Here is a 22,783-nt window from a genome sequence, read left to right on the forward strand (position 1 = left end):
TATTAAAAAAAGTATTATGATTTTTTAAGTAATAAGAATGACTGCATACGCGGGATTCGAACTGGGGATCTCCCACTTACAAAGCTACGCTCTTGACCACTAGACCAACACCCGACCATCCCTGGCAAGATATTCTTACCGTAATCACAGTTCCAGAAGTCTTGCATACTGGGTGCATTAAAATGATGTGATGGTTACTTTTATTTGAACATAAAACAAGTTTATCATGATTCTCGCATTACATTACACTTCATATTTTAAAATCTTCAATTATTATTATTTTTGTTCTTTGCGTCGCAAATAACATTTTTTGCAGCCAGAGGACCTCCCAAAACGTGTACTTCTGGTGGAAAATTATTATCGAAAACCGTTCACGAATAGATAAAATTGTAACTTTGATCTTAAATATCTCGACTAATATTGGGGATATCGAAACGGGGTTAGCGTCATTTTCCACAGTTTTTAATGTAGTTTTCATAATCATTGTCCAAACCAGTGGTTCTTATGAAACCCTAATCGGGTTTTTAGCCGTAACTCCGCCAAAAATAAAGATACAGCATCGAGGGTGCAAAATTTGAAAACTAGACAAAAAAAAACATATAGTTTACTTCATGGGTTTTTTCCATATTTCGCTTTCCTAAAAAGTTATTAGCGATTGGTGCGTTTTGAATGGATCACCCTGTATAGAATACTAATTTGTAAAACACAAGCTTTGATACCCGATTTAGTTTCTTCCAATGTTCATTATAACTTATAGTTATATTATACATAATATAATGTATAATTATATTATACAACTAAGGAGTCACAGTAACAGCGAATTTTAAAGCAAGTAACTAAAGCACTTTCTATGAAAATTACGAGAATAGTACAACTTTTCCTCACCTATATCCCATGGATAGTTAAACTGGCCAACCTTAGAACCTTTTTCACCAAAGGTGAAAACAAATTGGCCTTCTGCAGTAAATACTTGGACTCTGTGATTATCCTTATCTGTGACAACGATACGTCCTAATGGGTCTACGGCAACACCGGCTGGTCTGTCTAGAAAACCTGGTTCTGAGCCATGTGATCCAAATTTTCTAACAAAAGTACCATCACTTCTGAACACCTAAAAATAAAACAAACATGAATAAATAAAAATTGTGTTTCTGGAGGTATTCAGTTGATGATCACAGTAGAATTCTTCAAAGTTTAACTCCAAACCTGTATTCTATTGTTACTACGATCAGCAACAATGATATTGCCTTCGTGATCAGATGTTACTCCCCAGGGCCTACATAACTGTCCATCTTTTTCACCTTCTGAACCAATTATCAATTGTGGAAAGCACGTCTCTGAAAAACTTTTATAAATCCTTGGAGTTATGGATAATTTTGAACAGTGATTACTGAGATTATGATCGATTTCCGGCGAGAAAGGCAAAGTTGGAGGTGGAAGAGGAGAAGTCAGCCGAGACATACGGATTCCATCTCCAATCGGCTGTGGAAGAGCTGATACGTCTCCTGCACAAACAATGATCCAGCTTATTGATTTTTCAACACAAAAAAATGATCAATTTTTGTTTCTTAGGAAAGTCAAAATAAGCACGACTTTCCCTTATAGTGTATTATAATATTCAACTCCTGTGATTTCGGAGGGTAGAATAGGGTCAAGTGTCTATTGACAATATTTTTCTAAGGAACAGATTCAGATATTTCTGCTACCAGAGGCCACACAGAGGCAGGAGGCGTATATCCGTATAGAATGTGAGTGTATTTCTTAGCTATGAAATAAACGAAATCACGATAAATAAGTAAATAAATAATCTGGAAATGGACATAGTAGGTTACCGGATAAACTGCAGAGCCTTTACAGAACAATACGCAGCTTCTGATCACTGGGGTGAAAAATAAATTTTCTTGGATGTTCGACGTTTAAGACTCCTCTGGTGTCAAAAATTGAAGTCGGTATTAATATTTTAACCTTCATTTTCGAAGTGTTGAACTTTATTATTGAATAAATTAATTTGTCTTTATTTTATGTCATGAACAGTGTAATTAAAATATATCTGCTTATATTAATATAATACGACATCACATTACACTTATAACATTTAACATCTTATTAACCTGACACCTTACAAACGAGTCCGATGATCATTAAAGGCCACGACAGTATTTGGAAATCCAACTGTTCTGTGTGTAATAAATTGCCTTGAATTTTGCAATTTAATCTCATTCTAAGACTGATACAATTATTCTATTTCCAATAATTACACATCAGATTTGTAAAGCCGAAGTTTCTAAGAATAGTGTAGGTTGCACACAAATAACTACGAATAAATACGGATTTGTGAAAGGTTATCTACAAAAACCACTTTACTTCTCAATCATACGTTATCAACCATTTCTTCCCTCAGTTGATTTTTTTTTCACTAATTTTAGTAAGACTTCTGATAAGGGGGGCATTTGACATCTTGTTGAAAACAAGTTTTTGGAATTGGTGGTTTTTTGCTGGAATGATCTGCTTCATATCCTGTACAATTTTAGAACTAATTGTAATAGTAAGGCAATTATTTGATCTGCAATATCAGTTTTGAAGTCCCTTGAGTCCGAATAAGTTGGTTTTTACAATTTTGTCACTATGTACAATTTTGTAAGTATATATTTTTATTTTTAATTTTTACAACTGGTTTAACCCATATACGGTATACAGTTGGAGATGGACCTCGACAAATAAAAAAAAATTAATGAGTAAATGGAATATGTACATAATTATTAAAAAGAAGAAAAAATAAAAAATAATAAAATTTAAATTTTAACATAAAAAAGTAAACTCATACGGCAAAAGATAAACCAAAATACACTATGTACCAATAAAACAAAACAAACTAAAAAATACTTCAATGATCTTAATTAATAAAAACTTCGAATCCTCCTATTTAAACAATGAATAAATCCAAGATAACTTAGCAAAAAACAAAATCATAAAAATAATACAAATAAAAAAGGCAAGAATAGTAAAAAAACAAATAAAATGATACTTAGAAAGACATTAAATACTAACAAAAAAAAAATACTTCTAAATTTAAAAATATTTAGACAGAAAACAAAGACATCATTTAACTTAATGTGAAGATCTGGCTCCGAAAAAGAAAGAAGATTTATAAAAATTTCATTATAATTGTCCACCAGCACCACAATATTTTTGAATAAGTGGATCTCTATATGTTGAAAGAGTAGGACACCTTGCGATGGCATGAGCAATGCCATCAGGTGTGTAACGAGCACAGTTGACATACCTTATCACAATAAAATCAAATCTTTGCCGATTGAAATATAAAGTAAAGTAATCGTCTGCTTTGTTGGCTTAACGTCCAACTACCAATTAGGTTTCGTGGACGGAGGCGACTAGCAAACATACTTTACTGTAAATTTCTTTTATTAATCATTAAATAAAATCCAAGGCCTAAGACCGGGAATCGAACCCAGTACCACAATGCAGGTCTCGCCTCTAACCGCTCGGCTACCGTGGCGCCTCCGATTGAAATATACTTTACTGTTTTTTTTGGTTTTTTTTTTGTAACTTAGACGAAGTTGAGCCATTAATCTCAATTTTTCAATATGAATATAATAAGTAAAGTAAAGTTCTCCCAAGTTTAAATTACTTAAGTGTCTGTAAACCGGATTATAACGACTATTCAGAACTGACTCGATATCTTTAGACAGCAAATTGTTCTTGAACGAGTCTAATAATCGGCGGAGTTCTTCACGAGCCACAGCTACGCTCTGACTAGCCCACATGTCCTCAGCACCGATCGAAGAGAGGAAATGTTTCAGAGAATTCACCAGTTGTATGGTATATTACAACTACCATCCAATTCCTTCAACCTCAAATAGCATAGTTTGGGGAGGCGACAATCAGGCATTGCTAGTAGTCTTAACCACCAGCCTAATACTCTTTTAAAAATCTTAAAACCAGTATGTATCCTTTCCGTTTCAATACATACAAAACAATCAGGTGCATTTCTTGGAAGATGCAGCAGTAATTTTAAAAATCTCAGTTGCCCTCTTTCTATTACATCACTGAAATTACAACCCCAGATTTCCACCAAATACAAAAGCACACTCTCAGAGATGGAATCATACAAAGCAAGCTTAGTTTCCCAACTATCACTCTTACATGACTTTAGCAAGGACATAACCGAAGCCGTAGCAGCTACATTCTTTGAAAGAAAATATTTACCCGCCTTGGTAAACCTTGCGGATGGAGAAAAAGGGAAAAAGTGAAGTTATTATAAAAATTTATATTATTCTCTCCATAACATAATTGCTTTACATTTGATAAATTTCCACCCTACGAAAAGACCACTGCATAAGTCTTGCTGATATTTACCTTCAATAAGTTCACCTCACTTGTGAAAATATATATGTATATATGTATGAGTATATATACATATATATATATATATATATATATATATATATATGTATATTCTTCCACAGGGTAATGACGATAATCCCATAAAGTTCTAATTGGATATTTAGCTAAGCTGCTAACAGAGAATGTCATAAGTTTTGGTCATAATCGGTCAACCGTAAATATTACTACGTTTTCTTAGTTTTATAAGATTTTATCTAAACTTACTAATTGCAGTGCGTAAATCTATAACTTTTAGTTGAAACACGTCCAGACGAACGGTAATTGCATTTCTCCTAAAGTGCCGTTACTATTTATGGTACTGCTTACCTGTCACCTACATAATGTTTATTAGAAACATAAAGCTAAATTTCTAAATTACAGAACAAATATCTTCCTGAAACTTAATTGAATACATTTTTCAGAATTCGGAGATTTTCTCAAAGCCAATCTCTGAAAATTTACGGAAACATTGTACGAGGGTCGTTTGAAAAGTCCGTGCAAAGTCAGAGAGATAGCACCACTGGCGCGTATCGAGGTTATGTTTAGTTAGTAGCATCTCTTGGAAGAACACACACCAAGTTTCAGCCAGATCGGTCTATTTCTTTGTGTTTGGCATTCGTTTGAATCGAGGAAGTCGAGTGATTTTCAAAAAATGGACGAAAAAGAATTTCGTGTGTTGATTAAACACTACTTTATGAAAGGCAAAACGCCTCAGGAGACTAAAGAGAAGCTTGATAAACATTATGGTGACTCTGCACCTTCGATTAGAACAGTTTATAAGTGGTTTCAAAATTTTCGGAGTGGCCATATGGGCACAAGTGACGCTCTGAACGTTCTGGACGCCCTGTTGAGGTTACTACTGCAGAAATCATTGATAAAATCCATGATATGGTGATGGATGACAGAAGAGTGAAGGTGCGTGAGATTGCTAGTGCTGTGGGCATCTCGAATGAACGGGTACATAATATTTTGCATCAACATTTGGACATGACAAAGCTATCCGCAAGATGGGTGCCGCTATTGCTCACGCTTGACCAAAAACGAAATCGTGTGAAGTGTTGCAAGGACGGTTTGCAGCTGTTCCAGAAGAATCCGCAGGACTTGAAGCGTCGTTTCGTCACTGTGGATGAAACATGGATACATCACTACACTCCTGAGACCAAAGAACAATCTAAACAATGGGTTACCAAGGGGGAATCTGCGCCAAAAAAGGCGAAGACCGTTCCTTCGGCCGGAAAGATTATGGCGACTGTCTTTTGGGATTCGCAAGGAATAATCCTCATCGACTATCTGGAAAAGGGTAAAACTATTACAGGTGCATATTATTCATCGTTATTGGACCGTTGCAAGAAAAACCGAGCTGCAAGAAAAACGCCCACGATTTGCCCACAAAAAAGTCCTTTTCCATCACGACAACGCACCAGCTCACACCTCAGCAGTTGTGGTCGCAAAATTAATGGAAATAGGGTTCCAACTCGTTTCACATCCCCCCCCTATTCTCCAGACTTGGCTCCCTCGGACTACTATTTGTTCCCCAATATGAAGAAATGGCTGGCGGGAAAAAGATTTTATTCAAACGAGGAGGTGATTGCAGAAACGAATGGCTATGTTTCAGACTTGGACAAATCCTATTATTCGGAAGGGATCAACAAACTAGAGCAGCGTTGGACGAAGTGTATAAGCCTAAAAGGAGACTATGTTGAAAAATAAAAAAGGTTTACCCCAAAAAATTAAGTAGTTTTTATTTTTGCACGGACTTTTCGAACGACCCTCGTAAAGTGATTAAAAAGACAACTTTTATTGGAAACCTTTTTCCCAGAAAATTCGACTAACGGCACTTCTGAGAAAGGTGACATATCACAAAGTGGATCTTTACTCCATGGATTGTTCACTTTTTTGCTATTTTCTAAAAAATGGCTCCAAGGACTTTCTGTGAACTTCTTATTAATATACGAAGTCACTGCATACAAATAGGACTTATTGATCAGTACTGAGAAGTGAAGGCTGTTCTCATCAATTTTTTACCTTGTCTGGAGTCTAACAGGGATGTAAGATGAGCCCTTAGCTCTTTACAATTTTTATAAACAGCCTTAAAGATCATCGAGTGGTGGAATACTTAGTTTTCAAGCTTGTTTGGTGTTCAATGCTTTCTTACTGTTGCCAAGTGTGGGGCTTCTAACAGCTGACACAATTGAAATATACAAATGGCATTCTTTATAGTTTATACAAACCATAAAAGCTGTCTAAGAACATCCTTAATTATTTCTTATATAATTATACAAGCTGTGATCCCGCTAACATGCACACTTTCCTTCTCCACGTCAGATATATGATACAAATTTCATTTTTTCCAAAGGTATGGTTTTATAATTGTTATGTTATACTTATAATTTTTCGTTAAAAGGAGAGGAATACCGAAACTTACTTGGAAGTCTATAGTCGATGAAGACAAGAGGCTATGGATTGGCGGAGAGGGATGCTGTGGATAAGGTTTATTGGCGAAGAAACCTCAATGATAGGGAAACTCCTTTATAAAAAATCGAATAAAAATGAAGAAAATATCAAAAAGAAGAAGAGAAAATCTGATAAGAATTCGCACTAGATGCTTTTATTTTGTTAAGTAACTTTAAAATTATTATGTATTTATAAATCACTTACCTATGTTAGAAAGGGCAACTAACACAGCTGAATCTGGTGGAGTAAACAGGACTTTATCATCAACTGGAGTTATAGCTTTTCTCAATGATCTCATTCTTCTAAATTCAGCAAAAGCACATTCTTTAGCATTTAAAATCTCAATAGAATTTTCTGATTCAATAATTTCCGATAGCATTTCCGAAGTATGCGTAACACTTGTCAACATTGCCTTAATTCTATCAACTTGTTGCTCTATAGCTTTTGTTTTCGACAGTCTTATTTTTTCCAGTTTCAAAAGAAGGACTTGTTCTCTTTCAACCAAAGTATCTTGAAACTTTTTTATATGGTCGTGAATATCTTGGGCTACTGCATGTACACGAATTGTAAGTGATTCCAGTACTTTTTGTGAAAGTATAAGTGATTCCTTCAAAGCTTGAGAACTAATTTTTGCTTCAGATAAAAGGCGTATGCTCGAGTTCCTAGCGGATTCCACAGCGTCCTGAAATTTAAAATTGCAATTAATTTAATTTTCATATTTATATATAAATTTAAAAAAACGCTTAATTAATTGCAGCACAATTTAAAGCAGCGTTTAGAAATACATAGAATGGTAAACATTCGCCCAGACTGGTGAGTATTGTAAACAAGCCTTTGGGCATAGAGGTACTCACTAATACCTGCATAATTATTTAATTAAATATTTTCCTAAAAATAACTATCTTTTATCTATCTTAAGTTTTCAGGTTCCTTCTTTCGCTTTCTCTTCTTTTTGAAGTTTTATAACACCTAATCTAACGACATCAGCTTTTTATTTTTATACTGGGATGTATAATGTTTAAAAATTGAAAATTATAGCGTTTATGCAATTCAAAAAAATCTATGTCTTTCTCAGGGAATAATGTATTGTAACTCACACATTAACTTCCTTAAAAATGCAATATTTGTCGAAAAATTTCAAAATAAATTGTAATTCAAAAATTATAACTTTTAAATTTTCTATTAATTTTTGTTCTTATACTCTTCTCTTTCGGTGAACATCAAAAATTTCACCCAAGTTAAGACGGGAGAGCAGGACTTATTATTTTTTTTTTAAATTTAAGGAATGCTATCAGCAAAGAATTAGAACAGTCTAACATAATGTGATCAGGGGGTGGACAGCAGCCTGTATTATACAGCTAAGAGTCACATTAGAGAAATGCCACATCGGGTCTGCGACGATTTAGAATCCGGTCTGTGTAAATGCATATAAATAAAAAAACCCTTATACAACTGTCCTACCGGACGTTTTAATCTGTGTCGACTACATCACCATAATCTTAAATATTTCGCTTAAAATCCAAAAGAACCATCTTCACTAAGCTTGCCACTTAATTTTATTGTCAATATTGCACCATATTGTAATCAGCAGAATAAATATTACAATTACATTTAATATTAAAGAATAGGTTAGCTGGAAAACAGACTTTAATGCCTCGTTAATTCCATAAATATTTGTAATTATTCTGTATAATGCCAGAAAAATTCAATATTCTTTGGATATATGTAATTCATGTAATATTCTTTAGATGTACGTACCTGTGCGAAATTAGTTTTTTTAATGCAGAATAAAAAGTGGAGAATTAGATCACGAATAACGGATGAAAATTTAGAGCACTTCTACAAACAGCGGATAGTGAATTGAATCATTCTTTTGATAAACTTATTAATTAGAGAGACTAAATTTGACTCCTTACACTAAAGATTTTGTTACCTTCATTTACTTTATCATAACAATAAAAATAAATATTTCAAATCAGTTCCTATCTATAATTGATTTCTATTTAATAATTCTCAATTAATAATTTAGCAATTCAATAAAGTTTTTTTTAAAGTAATGATTATTTGTTCGTTATATCGTTTAATCTGGTCCAGCTCGTGTCAGGGTACGATTATTTCATTCCACCTGCAATTTTCGATGAAAACAAGTTGCCCACCTACAACGGGCGATATTTCCATCATTAATAAAAAATAGATTTTTTATTTAGTTAATTGAAAAACAGTCATTTAGTAATTATTTAAAAAGAAACAACAAAATTCATTACCTGAAGATACGAAAAAGTATGTCCCCTATGGTCTCCTACAGTACAATCTCGACAAACTGGTATGCAACATATATCACAGTACAATTTTAGGAATTCTGTAGTGTGTGAATCGCAAGGTATACTTATTGGTGAGAAATGGACAGGACTGCCTGCTCTAATATGTACTATTAAATGATCTTTAGTTAAATTGAAAATTTGATGTGCTCTCACACAGGAGTCACACAATAATTCTTCACAGTCATAACAACGGGTAGTAGCTCGGCTACATCCAACGCCACGAGAACATGCTGGCTGATATGTGGACCTCTCACTGAGCATGTCTGTAACGAAGTCTTCAGGCTCGAATGACCCAAGTGAATTGACATACGATACCATTTCGTCAATTTTTTTTCCCTTTATACCTACAAATAAAAAGTAAAAGGTGCAGAAAAAGTAAGATATAAATCAACAGTGTGTGAAATACTGTTTACTTTCTCTTACCGCAATGTTACAAAGTTAAAAAGGATCGTTTCATTTTCATTACGACAATAGAAAAGAGATAAAGTATCATTACCATGTTACAGTAGCACGTATTACAATAATGGAGAGGTAAATCTACATATATTTTCCTGCTTGCACTCTTGCAGCGGGTGGCACCAGTTGATTCAATTAAGAAAAATTCAGGTACAAAGCTGTAACATGAGCATTAACAAAATAAATTCTCACACAGCAGTCCAATTTGTTAAAAATCAAAAATTTAACAACTAAAAAAATCAGATCAAATGGAGAGGGATTTTCGGTAATGGCCTTTGTAAGTACTTTCAATTAAGTAAGTACTTTCACTTATTGGTGCTCTATGTTGCGAATAAAATTTGCGCCCTTTATTTGAAGCTTCTGAAAAATTTACTACAGTAGTTATTGAATAGTACGAAGATCAATAGCATTTAAATAATGTAATAAAGACTCTAAAGGAAAAAAATATGAAATAATTTCATAAAATTAACAGTTCGAGTTTAAATATTTACCAAGTGCGAATTTTGGGTACACTTGAGCAGGTTCCTTTAAAATCTCCTGAACAAAAGCTTACAGTTAAAAAGTTAAGTACAAGGGTTGATTAAACGCCAGAAGGTCACAAAATGTCCTTCTGATTATTTGCACGAATCAGATAGGTCAATACTAAGGAGATGATGCTGGTGTTATAATCAGCGATAAGCCTAAAGCATGCTACTGCAAGGCACTTAATAAGTTTAGTGAAAGTCGTTTCTTTGAGCCAAAATCGACAGCACAACGCTTGCCCTCATAGTGTCTTCTCAATTCCTCAAAGAAAATTTTCTTGTTAAAGACATAGTAAATTCTGGCCAGGGTTAGTCAGTTCCAATCCGCGCCTAGCGCTCCGTCTTTTCGTTACCATATATCGCATATCCACAATGTGATGGCACCTTTTGAAAAACAACATCCTTACCAATCTTATCGAAATCCGGTAGCTCCTAATGAATTCTGAGAACTCTGCGTACATAATGAAAGAATAATCTACATCAATTTTAACTGTTCAAAAACTAAGAGCAAGACGGTAAAATCTGGAAACCATTGACTAACCTGATATTAAAGGCAACAATACTCGTAAGTAAAAATCGTAAGTTAAAAAAAAAAAGTCAACAGTAGTAAGAGAGAGTTGTATTTCACAACTTTTATGTACTTTACGCCATACTTTTGTTTGAACAATTAATGGTCCTACAAATTTTCTTTCGTTGAAAAAAATTTATCTTTCTTTTTAATTAGATCAAAATGTACCCAACCATTGTGGAATGTTCTTATTCTGGCAGCCATGGTAAATAATTTTATAGCAGTAATTTGATTAAAACAAACAAACAAAATTCAAAACGAATAAAATAACATCAAGTTTTATGAATAGCTACGTAACAACCAAATTACTACTATTGATTTGTTTTAACGTCCATAACAGTTAAAACAATAATTGTATTAATGAGTTACTTACAAAAATGTATAGTAAGAAGAAATCAGATAATTTATTTAAAACAATTAAAAATCACTTTTAATTATAATTCGTTCATTTTGCTTATTAAAACTTAAATTCACTACAGTTTTAATTTTGTACTCTATTCCTGCTCCTAAAGCGTTAGCACCAATCCGTAGGTAGTAAAAACATAAAACAACCAGAACTGTCCAATACAAAACCAGCCTGAAGATGGCAACACTGATTCTTCAAATATCCCTTAAGCACATTTCAAGCGATAATTATAATCTATTTCTTTAGTAATGCAATACATAAAATAAAAAATTATATGCTCAGTTTATAATGTGCGGTGGCGTTGGAGTATAACAATTCAAACCAAACCCCGTTATTTCTTCCTAAGCAGCAGGATTGAGAGACATAAAAACAAACTTTCTTATATCAAATTAAACCACATTTTCATATCAGGAATATGATGCAACCTACACCGTTCATTTCTGAGTATCTCCCCCTGTATGAATGGGGTATCTCCTTTTCACGGGATGATAGAGAGCAATCTCTAGTGTATTCCTAGCGGCGGAAGAAGACCAGATAATTTCTAGGAACGTCACGAAGGAAGAATTGTTTAAGTCTGCTAGCGAACTGCCCATTAGAACCGCACTGATTTGGTTCCGATCTAAGTGCAACTAAATCCATACTTCATACTTGTGACGAACTAGTTAACCTACTTCGTTTGCCACTCCTAAACAATTTCTACAGAAGAGAATCGACTTGATTTGAAAGCTAACACAGGTGTAAACGAGTTGGGCGGACGAGTCCAGGAGGACAGGTTTGGCACCTCATAGTCAAGTCCACATTACATCTTGAATGGCTAGAATGGATATCCATAGTTGCACATTTTATTCATAACAAGTTAGGGTGCAAACTTTCTTACGAACCGTTAAACTTCGAGAAGAGAGACCTTATCTTAAAATATCCTTATAGGGTATAACTTTCATAGCACTACTAGCTTCCAGTGCAAGTCGATCTCTTATTGGTGGACAAGGATGGAAAAGGATTAGACGTGCCAACAAATGTATTATGTTACCCAAACTGCATTCTATTCGATTATAACAAAACCCATTCCTGGTATTATACGAGGGTCGTTTGAAAAGTCCGTGCAAAGTCAGAGAGATAGCACCACTGGCGCGTATCGAGGTTATGTTTAGTTAGTAGCATCTCTTGGAAGAACACACACCAAGTTTCAGCCAGATCGGTCTATTTCTTTGTGTTTGGCATTCGTTTGAATCGAGGAAGTCGAGTGATTTTCAAAAAATGGACGAAAAAGAATTTCGTGTGTTGATTAAACACTACTTTATGAAAGGCAAAACGCCTCAGGAGACTAAAGAGAATCTTGATAAACATTATGGTGACTCTGCACCTTCGATTAGAACAGTTTATAAGTGGTTTCAAAATTTTCGGAGTGGCCATATGGGCACAAGTGACGCTGAACGTTCTGGACGCCCTGTTGAGGTTACTACTCCAGAAATCATTGATAAAATCCATGATATGGTGATGGATGACAGAAGAATGAAGGTGCGTGAGATTGCTAGTACTGTGGGCATCTCGAATGAACGGGTACATAATATTTTGCATCAACATTTGGACATGACAAAGCTATCCGCAAGATGGGTGCCGCTATTGCTCACGCTTGACCAAAAACGAAATCGTGTGAAGTGTTGCAAGGACGGTTTGCAGCTGTTCCAGAAGAATCCGTAGGACTTTAAGCGTCGTTTCGTCACTGTGGATGAAACATGGATACATCACTACACTCCTGAGACCAAAGAACAATCTAAACAATGGGTTACCAAGGGGGAATCTGCGCCAAAAAAGGCGAAGACCGTTCCTTCGGCCGGAAAGATTATGGCGACTGTCTTTTGGGATTCGCAAGGAATAATCCTCATCGACTATCTGGAAAAGGGTAAAACTATTATAGGTGTATATTATTCATCGTTATTGGACCGTTTGAAAACCGAGCTGCAAGAAAAACGCCCACGATTGGCCCACAAAAAAGTCCTTTTCCATCACGACAACGCACCAGCTCACACTTCAGCAGTTGTGGTCGCAAAATTAATGGAAATAGGGTTCCAACTCGTTTCACATCCCCCCTATTCTCCAGACTTGGCTCCCTCGGACTACTATTTGTTCCCCAATATGAAGATATGGCTGGCGGGAAAAAGATTTTATTCAAACGAGGAGGTGATTGCAGAAACGAATGGCTATTTTTCAGACTTGGACAAATCCTATTATTCGGAAGGGATCAACAAACTAGAGCAGCGTTGGACGAAGTGTATCGTATAAGCCTAAAAGGAGACTATGTTGAAAAATAAAAAAGGTTTACCCCAAAAAATTAAGTATTTATTTTTGCACGGACTTTTCAAACGACCCTCGTAAATGTAGTATTCTTTCTGTACTTAACAGGCACCCCGACATGCCAATAAACTTCCTTCTGAGCTAGCAATACAAGCTGTTTGTTAGAGTTAATGTTTGTTTCCGTTCTATAAAGTGAAATCTTTAACTTCAAATATCTCGAAAACTACTCGATAGATTTTGTTTATATTTTACCTGTATATGGAGACTTCTATTTTCTATAATTGTATCAATTGCAACAATTGTATCAATAATTGCATTCCTAGAATTTGCTATCTGAGATTGCACCAACTAGCTAATTTCTCTTCAATACCTTTCAATTGGGTATCTGAATTTAAATCGTTTTTTTATCTCATTGGAGCTGAGGATGTATGGCTTAAGCAAGATGTTTCTTTTCTGCGAAAAAGCAGATGTGATGTACTTGCCAAGCTGAAAAACCACTTATCTTCAATTGATGTTGACCTTGTTTTAAATAGTAGATATAATTTATATTATAGAAATATTAGCTCCTGTGGATCTGGAGAAAGTTATCTCAATTTGAAGTGCAATATCAACAAATTAAGGTTGATGGCTCAGATAAGACTGGCTTGTAAAAAGTGCTCTAAGGTATCATGTGGTGATATGCGCTATAAATTTTCTCCAGAGAGTTACTGTCTGCTCTGTGATTCACAACAGTTCGATACATTGTCTCATTTCTTTTTAGATTGCTCAGAACTAAATACATTTCCTGTTTCATAAATGATTCTATGACTGTAACTGAAAAAATTGAAAATTTATTGAACACTTTGACTTTAAGAAAAATGAATAACCTCTTCTTGTTTACAATGAATGGTCTCAAACTTAAGTGTTAATATGTTTTTTGTGCGTGTATATAATGTCATTTAACATTCATTTGTGTATATGCATAAATTTACTTTTTCTTTTTGCTAGGCGGCTTATGTATTTTTTTTTTTTTTTGTTTATTTATTTCCAAATTAATCAAATCTACTTAATTTCGATTTACTTAGATAATCAAGTGTCCTACTTTTGTTTGTATTTTCTGTATTTTTTAAGCAATTACTTTAATTTTGTATGTTTTATTATTATATTGTACATGCGCTGTTCGCATTCCATTATCTATTTTCAATACTTTGAGTTCAGCATTATTACTCCTTGCTTGTAAAGAGTAAACTTAAAAAGCAATAAATAATATAATTATTATTATAATTGTATCAATTTTAGTAAAAACCTATCGCGCAGAAAACGAGATATTTAGGGTTAAAGATTGTTACCGTTCTATAAAGTGAAATCTTTAACTTCAAATATTTCGAAAATTACTCGATAGATTTTGTTTATATTTTATCTGTATATGGAGACATCTATTTTCTATAATTGTATAAATTTTAATAAAAACCTATCGTGCAGAAAACGAGATATTTAGGGTTAAAGATTGCTTCCGTTCTATAAAGTGATAATTTTAACTTCAAATATCTCGAAAACTACTCGATAGATATTTTTTATATTTTACCTGTATATGGCGACCACTATTGCCTATAATTGTATGAATTTTCGTAAAACCCTTTCGAGCAGAAAACGAGATATTTTGGGTTAAAATTGGTTTCCGTTCTATAAAGTGAAATGTTTAACTTCAAATATTTCGAAAACTACTCGATAGATTTTGTTTATATTTGACCTGTATGTGGAGACTACTATTGTCTATAATTGTATCAATTTTAGTAAAAACCTTTCGAGCAGAAAACGAGATATTTTGGGGCTAAAATTGGTTTCCGTTCTATAATGTGACAGATTAACTTGAAATATTTCGAAAACTACTCAATAGATTATCTTTATACTTCACCTGTATATGGAGACTACTATTGTCTATAATTGTGTAAATTTTAGTAAAAATGTATCGAGCAGAATACGAGATATGTATAGTTAAAGTCTGTTTCCGTTCTATAAAGTTAAAATTTTAACTTCAAATATCTCGAAAACAGCTCGATAGATTTTGTTTATATTTTACCTGTGTATGGAGACTACTATTGTCTATAATTGCGTAAATGTTAGTAAAAATCAATCGAGCAGAAAACAAAATATTTTGGGTTAAAATCTGTTTCCGTTCTATAAAGTGAAATCTTTAACTTCAAATATCTCGAAAACTACTCCATAGATTATGTTTATATTTTATCTGTTTATGGAGACTACTATTGTCTATCTTTGCAAACGGACAAAGAGAATTTTAACTGCGAATACTGCATGATTGCAAATACTTCCATTTAGTAAGTGTAAGAGCAGGATGACACTTAAATGTCACGCAATCTAAATTCTTCTTGACTAATTTGATCAAAGACAGGCGAAGATTTATATAATTATTATTAATAACTGTTTAAAAGGGAATTGTATAAATTAAAAATGTGCTTTATTTACCTGGGGCTAACTCCCTTCTTACGTATGTACCATCGAGACCTAAAATTTCAAATTTAAAGACAATTAATTCATTAAAATCAGTTCGTACGTCGATAATTTTAACGATTGCAGAACTTCCTCTTAATAGGTATAAGAGCATGATGGTACTTTAGAGTCACGTAGGGAAGCATTAACCGCTTCTTCGCGCTAAATTTCAGCAAGATCGGACAATGGGTTGTAGAAAGATTAGTAATAATAGTTTTAGAGAGGGCCTAACCTGCGTGGGGCAAACTCCTCTACTAACGATAACAGCGTCGAGACCTATAAAATTGCAAATCTACAACACTTTTTGAACCAAGTAACACTTCATTGAAGAAAATAGGTTCACGAAACGATAATTTTAAATGATTGCAAAATTTCCCCTTAGTATGTAAGAGCAGAACGTCACTTTAATGTTACGATGGGGAGCTCTAACCCTTTCACCCTGCCAAATTTTATCAAAATCGTGCTATGATTTACAGAGTTATTAGTAACTATTATTTTAGAGGGAGCCTCACATACATGGGGTTAACTCCTCTCCCATTCTATGTACGAGGGTCGTTTGAAAAGTCCGTGCAAAAATAAAAACTTAATTTTTTGGGGTAAACCTTTTTTATTTTTCAACATAGTCTCCTTTTAGGCTTATACGATACACTTCGTCCAACGCTGCTCTAGTTTGTTGATCCCTTCCGAATAATAGGATTTGTCCAAGTCTGAAAAATAGCCATTCGTTTCTGCAATCACCTCCTCGTTTGAATAAAATCTTTTTCCCGCCAGCCATATCTTCATATTGGGGAACAAATAGTAGTCCGAGGGAGCCAAGTCTGGAGAATAGGGGGGATGTGAAACGAGTTGGAACCCTATTTCCATTAATTTTGCGACCACAACTGCTGAAGTGTGAGCTGGTGCGTTGTCGTGATGGAAAAGGACTTTTTTGTGGGCCAATCGTGGGCGTTTTTCTTGCAGCTCGGTTTTCAAACGGTCCAATAACGATGAATAATATGCACCTGTAATAGTTTTACCCTTTTCCAGATAGTCGATGAGGATTATTCCTTGCGAATCCCAAAAGACAGTCGCCATAATCTTTCCGGCCGAAGGAACGGTCTTCGCCTTTTTTGGCGCAGATTCCCCCTTGGTAACCCATTGTTTAGATTGTTCTTTGGTCTCAGGAGTGTAGTGATGTATCCATGTTTCATCCACAGTGACGAAACGACGCTTAAAGTCCTGCGGATTCTTCTGGAACAGCTGCAAACCGTCCTTGCAACACTCCACACGATTTCGTTTTTGGTCAAGCGTGAGCAATCGCGGCACCCATCTTGCGGATAGCTTTGTCATGTCCAAATGTTGATGCAAAATATTATGTACCCGTTCATTCGAGATACCCACAGCACTAGCAATCTCACGCACCTTCACTCTTTTGTCATCCATCACCATATCATGGATTTTATCAATGATTCCTGGAGTAGTAACCTCAACAGGGCGTCCTGAACGATCAGCGTCACTTGTGCCCATATGGCCTCTCCGAAAATTTTGAAACCACTTATAAACTGTTCTAATCGAAGGTGCAGAGTCACCATAATGTTTATCAAGCTTCTCTTTAGTCTCCTGAGGCGTTTTGCCTTTCATAAAGTAGTGTTTAATCAACACACGAAATTCTTTTTCGTCCATTTTTTGAAAATCACTCGACTTCCTCGATTCAAACGAATGCCAAACACAAAGAAATAGACCGATCTGGCTGAAACTTGGTGTGTGTTCTTCCAAGAGATGCTACTAACTAAACATAACCTCGATACGCGCCAGTGGTGCTATCTCTCTGACTTAGCACGGACTTTTCAAACGACCCTCGTATATAGACGAGACCCCTTAAAGGCACATCTACATAAAATTCCGAATCGAATGACACCTCATTGATGAAAATCGGTTCACGCGTTTAGGCGCTACGTTGTTTACAAAAAAGGTAACAGAAGAACAAGAACAAGAAGAACATTTTCTGAAAATGCCGTTTTTGCTTGTTTTGGCAATTTATTTCTCGAAATCGATTTAATCTATGTTGTTGCAAAAAAAATAAAGTTATAAAAGAGGATTTGCCTTAAATTTTAAAGAAAATTTGGGAATTTTATCTTTCATAGAAAGAGAGAAAAAAATTGTCAAAGTTTGGTGTTTTTCAACATTACGCATTTTCGTGCAGTTTTTAACGATCAACCCTTATACAACTGTCCTACCGGACAGTTTTAATAATTGGGAAGAGATCAGCTGAGTGGTTAGTGAATACTGGATTCTATCGCGGAGATCCTGGGTTCGAATCCAACTGCTGGCTCTTAGATTTCTCTGTTAGAAGATTCTTACAGCTTACTGTCAGATGATGGACAATGTTGTCTGTAACGAGAGAACACTGTCCGGAGGCTGGTAGTGCACTGAAAACAGCTCCAGGCCAGATCAGACCATTATGAAATCTTAAACAGTTATTACATCAGTCTCCACATGCATGTAATAAATGTCAAAGTTGGGTGTTTTTCAACGTTATGCTTTTTGAGCAGTTTTTGACGTTCAACCCTTATACAACTGTCCTACCGGACGGTTTTAATAAAGTCAAAAGTTTAATAAGTTTATGAGACAATATCAGCTAAATTTTTATAATTTTGAACATGGTACATAATTTAGGCTTAATATCTCTCTCCAAGTTCATCAGATTAGAAGGGGGTCTTGAACTCTTATAGACTACATTGCACCCTTTATACGAGTTAAAGATTAATTTAGTTGATTCATCAGTTTGTGCGATAAGGGAAACTAAACTTTTCAATGTACGCTCCTTTATGTGTGCTCCACATGAGTATGTATATAGATCATTAAGAAACATTATCACTTATACATTACATCATATCTATATATGTACTATTAATTATAATTTTTAAGGAGTATTAGTCACATCTCTTGATACATCTCACGAAAACACCTTGAAGTAGTAACCAAAAGTGGAAGTGAAATTGCCTTTTCTCTCTAAAATCATTTACAGGTCTCTAATCACAAATGCCTATATATTTTGTTAACAATTCAATCCTATTCGCTTCACATTCACACAAATAAATTACATACTTTATTCTAAACATTCATTCCTTTAACAATCTTATATGCTAGCTGTAATTTTTTCTAATCCTTTAATTTTTAGAAGATATTGGTTATGTTTCCTTCTTCTTTTAGTCATTTACAGCTATACTTTTATGTACACACCCCCTACAATGAGCTGGAAGACCTTTAAATAAAAGTAAAAATTAAAAACATTCATATACTACATTCTATACATTGAAATTAACCTATTGTAGTATTTAATTAAATTTAGCTAATTCCCCTCCCGATAGTAAAATTAATTCAATTAAAGTTGTCTAAGGCAAATTTTTAAAAATAACTTTTTTTTTTAAATTGGTTATATACGTTTTTAAAGTTCAAAATGTCTTGAAATAAATAATTTGTTTTTATTTTTGGGGTAACATTGTTTTGGTGGCCGTTAGCTGAACCTGTATCCCGCACGGGGGCAATCATGGCGCTTACAAGCTGTATGTTTAGCTTTGAAGTTCTTTTTTTTCAAAACTTATCTTAAAACCTTCCCTGGTTAATCATAAAAGTTTTCAATTTATGTGATATCTTTAAGTATTCAAAAAAATTGATTGTTTTATTTATTAAAAATAAATATTTTTAAATATCAGCCCGCGGTTTTTTAGAATATCAGAGCCTCAGCAAACCTGTCACATTTAGAGTGGTGCACAATCAGCGGCCATTGGTTGGGAATAGTTTGGCTTGTAAATAAGCCTAATTAATTACTTCATTCAGTACTTTGGTCAGATACGACGTTCAGATAATGTAAGTTTTTAAAAAAATATCATTATTTAAAACAGCAGTGATTAAACGCTAATCTACGTTAACATGCCAATATCTCCCTATGAATTATACTACCCTAATGTTTTCATTTTAGTAGTATCCCTTAAATCTAAGATTTGCATATACTTAGTTTGCTCGTTCAGTCTTATAATTTCCCAGTTGATTGTATGAAACAATTATTAAAAAATTACTTAGTTATGAAATACCATTTACTGAGAAAGTATGCTTAGAAAAAAAACAAACATGCTTTAAAGTATTGTTAGTTTTAGTAATAATTTTAATATTATAAGTTCATGTTATTAATTTGATGCCTTCCGCTATTGTGGAATAAAAGTGGAATATTTTTTCATTTTAAGTGAACAATTTTAACGTGTATCATTTATCGTTGATTTTACCTAAATACCGTTGCCACCTTCGAATGTCATAATTCAGTCCTAAAATTGCTACTCCGCTTTGTTGTTGAATTTGTTTAATTTTCTTGTGTATATATTGTTTTTTCTCTTACATCAAGTAATTGCTTTCAGCATAAATATTTACAAACTTCTTACTGCAGTGATTAAAACAAAATACAAAGGTCTCTGATCCTCATTTGAGTAAGGCACACAGATCCCTCCTTTTCGTTAGAGCGTTAATGTTGCTTCTTTACATAAGTATACAGGGTGTTCATTATAAGACGGCTCAATTGCATTTCATGCTTAAACTGTTCATCTGAGCAAAAAATGGTAGAGGATAAAGTTGTCGCCCGTCACCTCTAGTTTCAGAATATGTGACTTGATTTTAGATTCCTGCCCGCATACGCGGCTGACGCGCGACCAAAAGTGAGGGTTCGCAGTTGACCCCCATTTTCATATACACAGTTTTAAAGAGTATAAAAAGTTATGAAAGAAACCGGGAACCGCAATTCGACATCTTCAAAATTAAAGGTGTTAGGCCATTTCAAAATCTGGTATTTATTAATCATATTTCAATTTTTTAACTTGTTATCAAAGAGAAAGAAGAGCACGCGATAGGCCATTTTTATGTATTTTTTTCATCCCCTTTCTACTAAAAATATTGCCAAGGCTTTAAAGCTAATATTTTTCTTAATATCAGGAAATAAGTAGTTTTCCGAGTGATTTTTCTAAGAAAAATCAAATGGTAAGAGCTTTAGATGTTCTCAAGCATACACAAAATGGCTAAAAACTAATTTTACATCTGTTACAAACAAGAAGGTTTAGTAATTATTTGGTAATTTTGGGAGAGTTGCATTTAATTACAAAAAAATTGGGAACCTTTAAGTGATCAATATCTTTCATGTAAAGGATCAAACTTATTCCTTAATTTATCAAATAATGCACTTTACTCAACTTGTGCAGCATGTGCTGTGCCTCCTCAGTTTGATCCTTTACTAAGTATTTCTTAATCATTTAAAAAACTTGACAAAACAGTCCAAACATTTTTAGTTATAACAATCCTCAGAAATTTTATTCTTCCGTGAGAAAAGAATTTAAACCAAGATATGGTCTTTATAGAATTAGCTACATTAGAACAGGCACCTGAATCTTTTAAAATTAACATTTTTTGGGTCTTTGACATGCTGATGGGCCAGTAATGCCAAATCTACATGTACATGTTTGTGGCTCCCTAGGGTGTCAACAATTGCGCTCAAAAACTGTCGCCTAGCGAAGTGTACAATCGGTGATGGTGAGCTAGAGTTTGCTTAGGGGTGTGTTAAACCCGAGTTTCAATCCCAGAAATTTTCACTTATTAGGTTTTCAGGCCATCGGTTGGTTTCTAAGTTTAAAAAATGTCGACGGTCTTCTGTTAAGAAAATTGTGACTTGCTTCTGCCAAGTAATTTTTAATCCTCAGAATCTCCAAACAAGGTTTATAGACGACTTTTAAACTGCGACAGTATTTGGCAAGAAATGAAGCCGTGTTTTCCAGTTCTAAACGTGCACTTATGGCACATTTACTCTTTGAATTTAACCCGAGACCTATTTGGCGTTATGTGTTATTAGACATTACTATAATGCTAGTTCTGCATTCGCAGACTAAGATGCCTAACTGGTGTTATCGAAAACCGGAAATGACCGACGTTTACTTAGGAGCCCTATCAGGTCGACTATAAAGGAGCCTCTTGAGAAATCAATCTTTCCCAATTCTCTCTTCATACAACAAAGAAGTGACCTTTATTTACTTGAGCCTGTTCTCCGCTATACAACTGGCACCGACTTCCTCTCTCCGTTTTCAAAATGAGGGCTTTCTTCTTTAAGAACTTCCTCTCCCGTATTTCAAGCAGCAGTCTCTTTCCTATGTCCATGTCTCACTTCCGTATGTAAATACAATTACAATTATTATAGAATTATTATAGTTTATTATGACCTTGTTAAAAACATCTTAAATATTGCCCGCGCAAGTGGAACTGTGACTCAATCACTTATCACTGAAACTAACTGAGAGGAAATTTTGTGCTTTCACCAAGTGTTTTGCGTCTTTCTAGGTTATTTGTGTTCTTACGTTTAATTCCTGCTTTGTGCTTTCAGTTTTATTTTATTTTCTTATTTCATTTATTTATTGCTTTCAGCTTTATTGGGATTCCTTGACCTGCTATTGCTTTCTTAGTTCTTCTCTGTCAAAGAATCATAGGTTTGCTAAAAATAATCGAAAAAATGAAGCAAGAATCGAGGTCTCTTTTAATGAATTCAGGTGTTCCGTGGTTTGGTGCGCTGAAGTTTGCTTCTAGAGTCGTAGATCCAAATCTTTACATTGATAGTCTTTTCATCTTAGATGTGTGGAAGGAGTAGTTTATGCAAAGCCATTTGGCACAGTATAACTGTGAGTAAAAATATCGATTGCGGCTCTCCTAGATGGTATGTTCCGGTACAGATAATGCATTATTGTATAGGCGCATTGTGGTTAGAAGAAATCTAGATATTATAAATATTTTTCTTCGAACCTGAAATTAAAGTCTAAAGAGTGTACAATTAGTAATTTGGTGTGAGTGATGGTGAGCTAAAGATTTT

The 22,783-nt window shown here is 34.3% G+C and overlaps 2 protein-coding genes across 15 annotated transcripts in view; one reads left to right on the plus strand and one right to left on the minus strand.

The window, feature by feature from the left end:
• Positions 1 to 11,277, minus strand: part of LOC141457487 (E3 ubiquitin-protein ligase TRIM71-like) — a 28,900-nt gene extending 17,623 nt beyond the window's left edge. For both annotated transcript variants that reach the window (XM_074134550.1, XM_074134549.1), the window contains exons 1-6: positions 11,098 to 11,277; positions 9,676 to 9,793; positions 9,123 to 9,523; positions 7,063 to 7,540; positions 1,207 to 1,505; positions 886 to 1,111 (exon numbers count right to left, since the gene is read on the minus strand). In XM_074134550.1, the coding sequence (XP_073990651.1) occupies positions 886 to 1,111; positions 1,207 to 1,505; positions 7,063 to 7,540; positions 9,123 to 9,497 (1,378 nt within the window). In that variant the 5' untranslated portion in view covers positions 9,498 to 9,523; positions 9,676 to 9,793; positions 11,098 to 11,277. The remainder of the gene's footprint in view (positions 1 to 885; positions 1,112 to 1,206; positions 1,506 to 7,062; positions 7,541 to 9,122; positions 9,524 to 9,675; positions 9,794 to 11,097) is intronic.
• Positions 11,278 to 19,411: 8,134 nt separating this feature from the next.
• Positions 19,412 to 22,783, plus strand: part of LOC141457498 (uncharacterized) — an 83,848-nt gene continuing 80,476 nt past the window's right edge. For 8 of the 13 annotated variants that reach the window (XR_012460393.1, XR_012460394.1, XM_074134571.1 and 5 more), the window contains exon 1: positions 19,421 to 19,761. The gene's annotated coding sequence lies outside the window, so the exon portion shown is untranslated. Of the gene's footprint in view, positions 19,762 to 22,783 lie in introns of all 13 variants that reach the window. The other 5 variants (XM_074134576.1, XM_074134580.1, XM_074134575.1 and 2 more) reach the window with 3 other exon arrangements.

The sequence above is a fragment of the Rhodnius prolixus genome, unplaced genomic scaffold (genome assembly GCF_049639745.1).
Source record: "Rhodnius prolixus isolate KJV_2025 unplaced genomic scaffold, Rpr scaffold_16, whole genome shotgun sequence".
NCBI lineage: Eukaryota > Metazoa > Arthropoda > Insecta > Hemiptera > Reduviidae > Rhodnius > Rhodnius prolixus.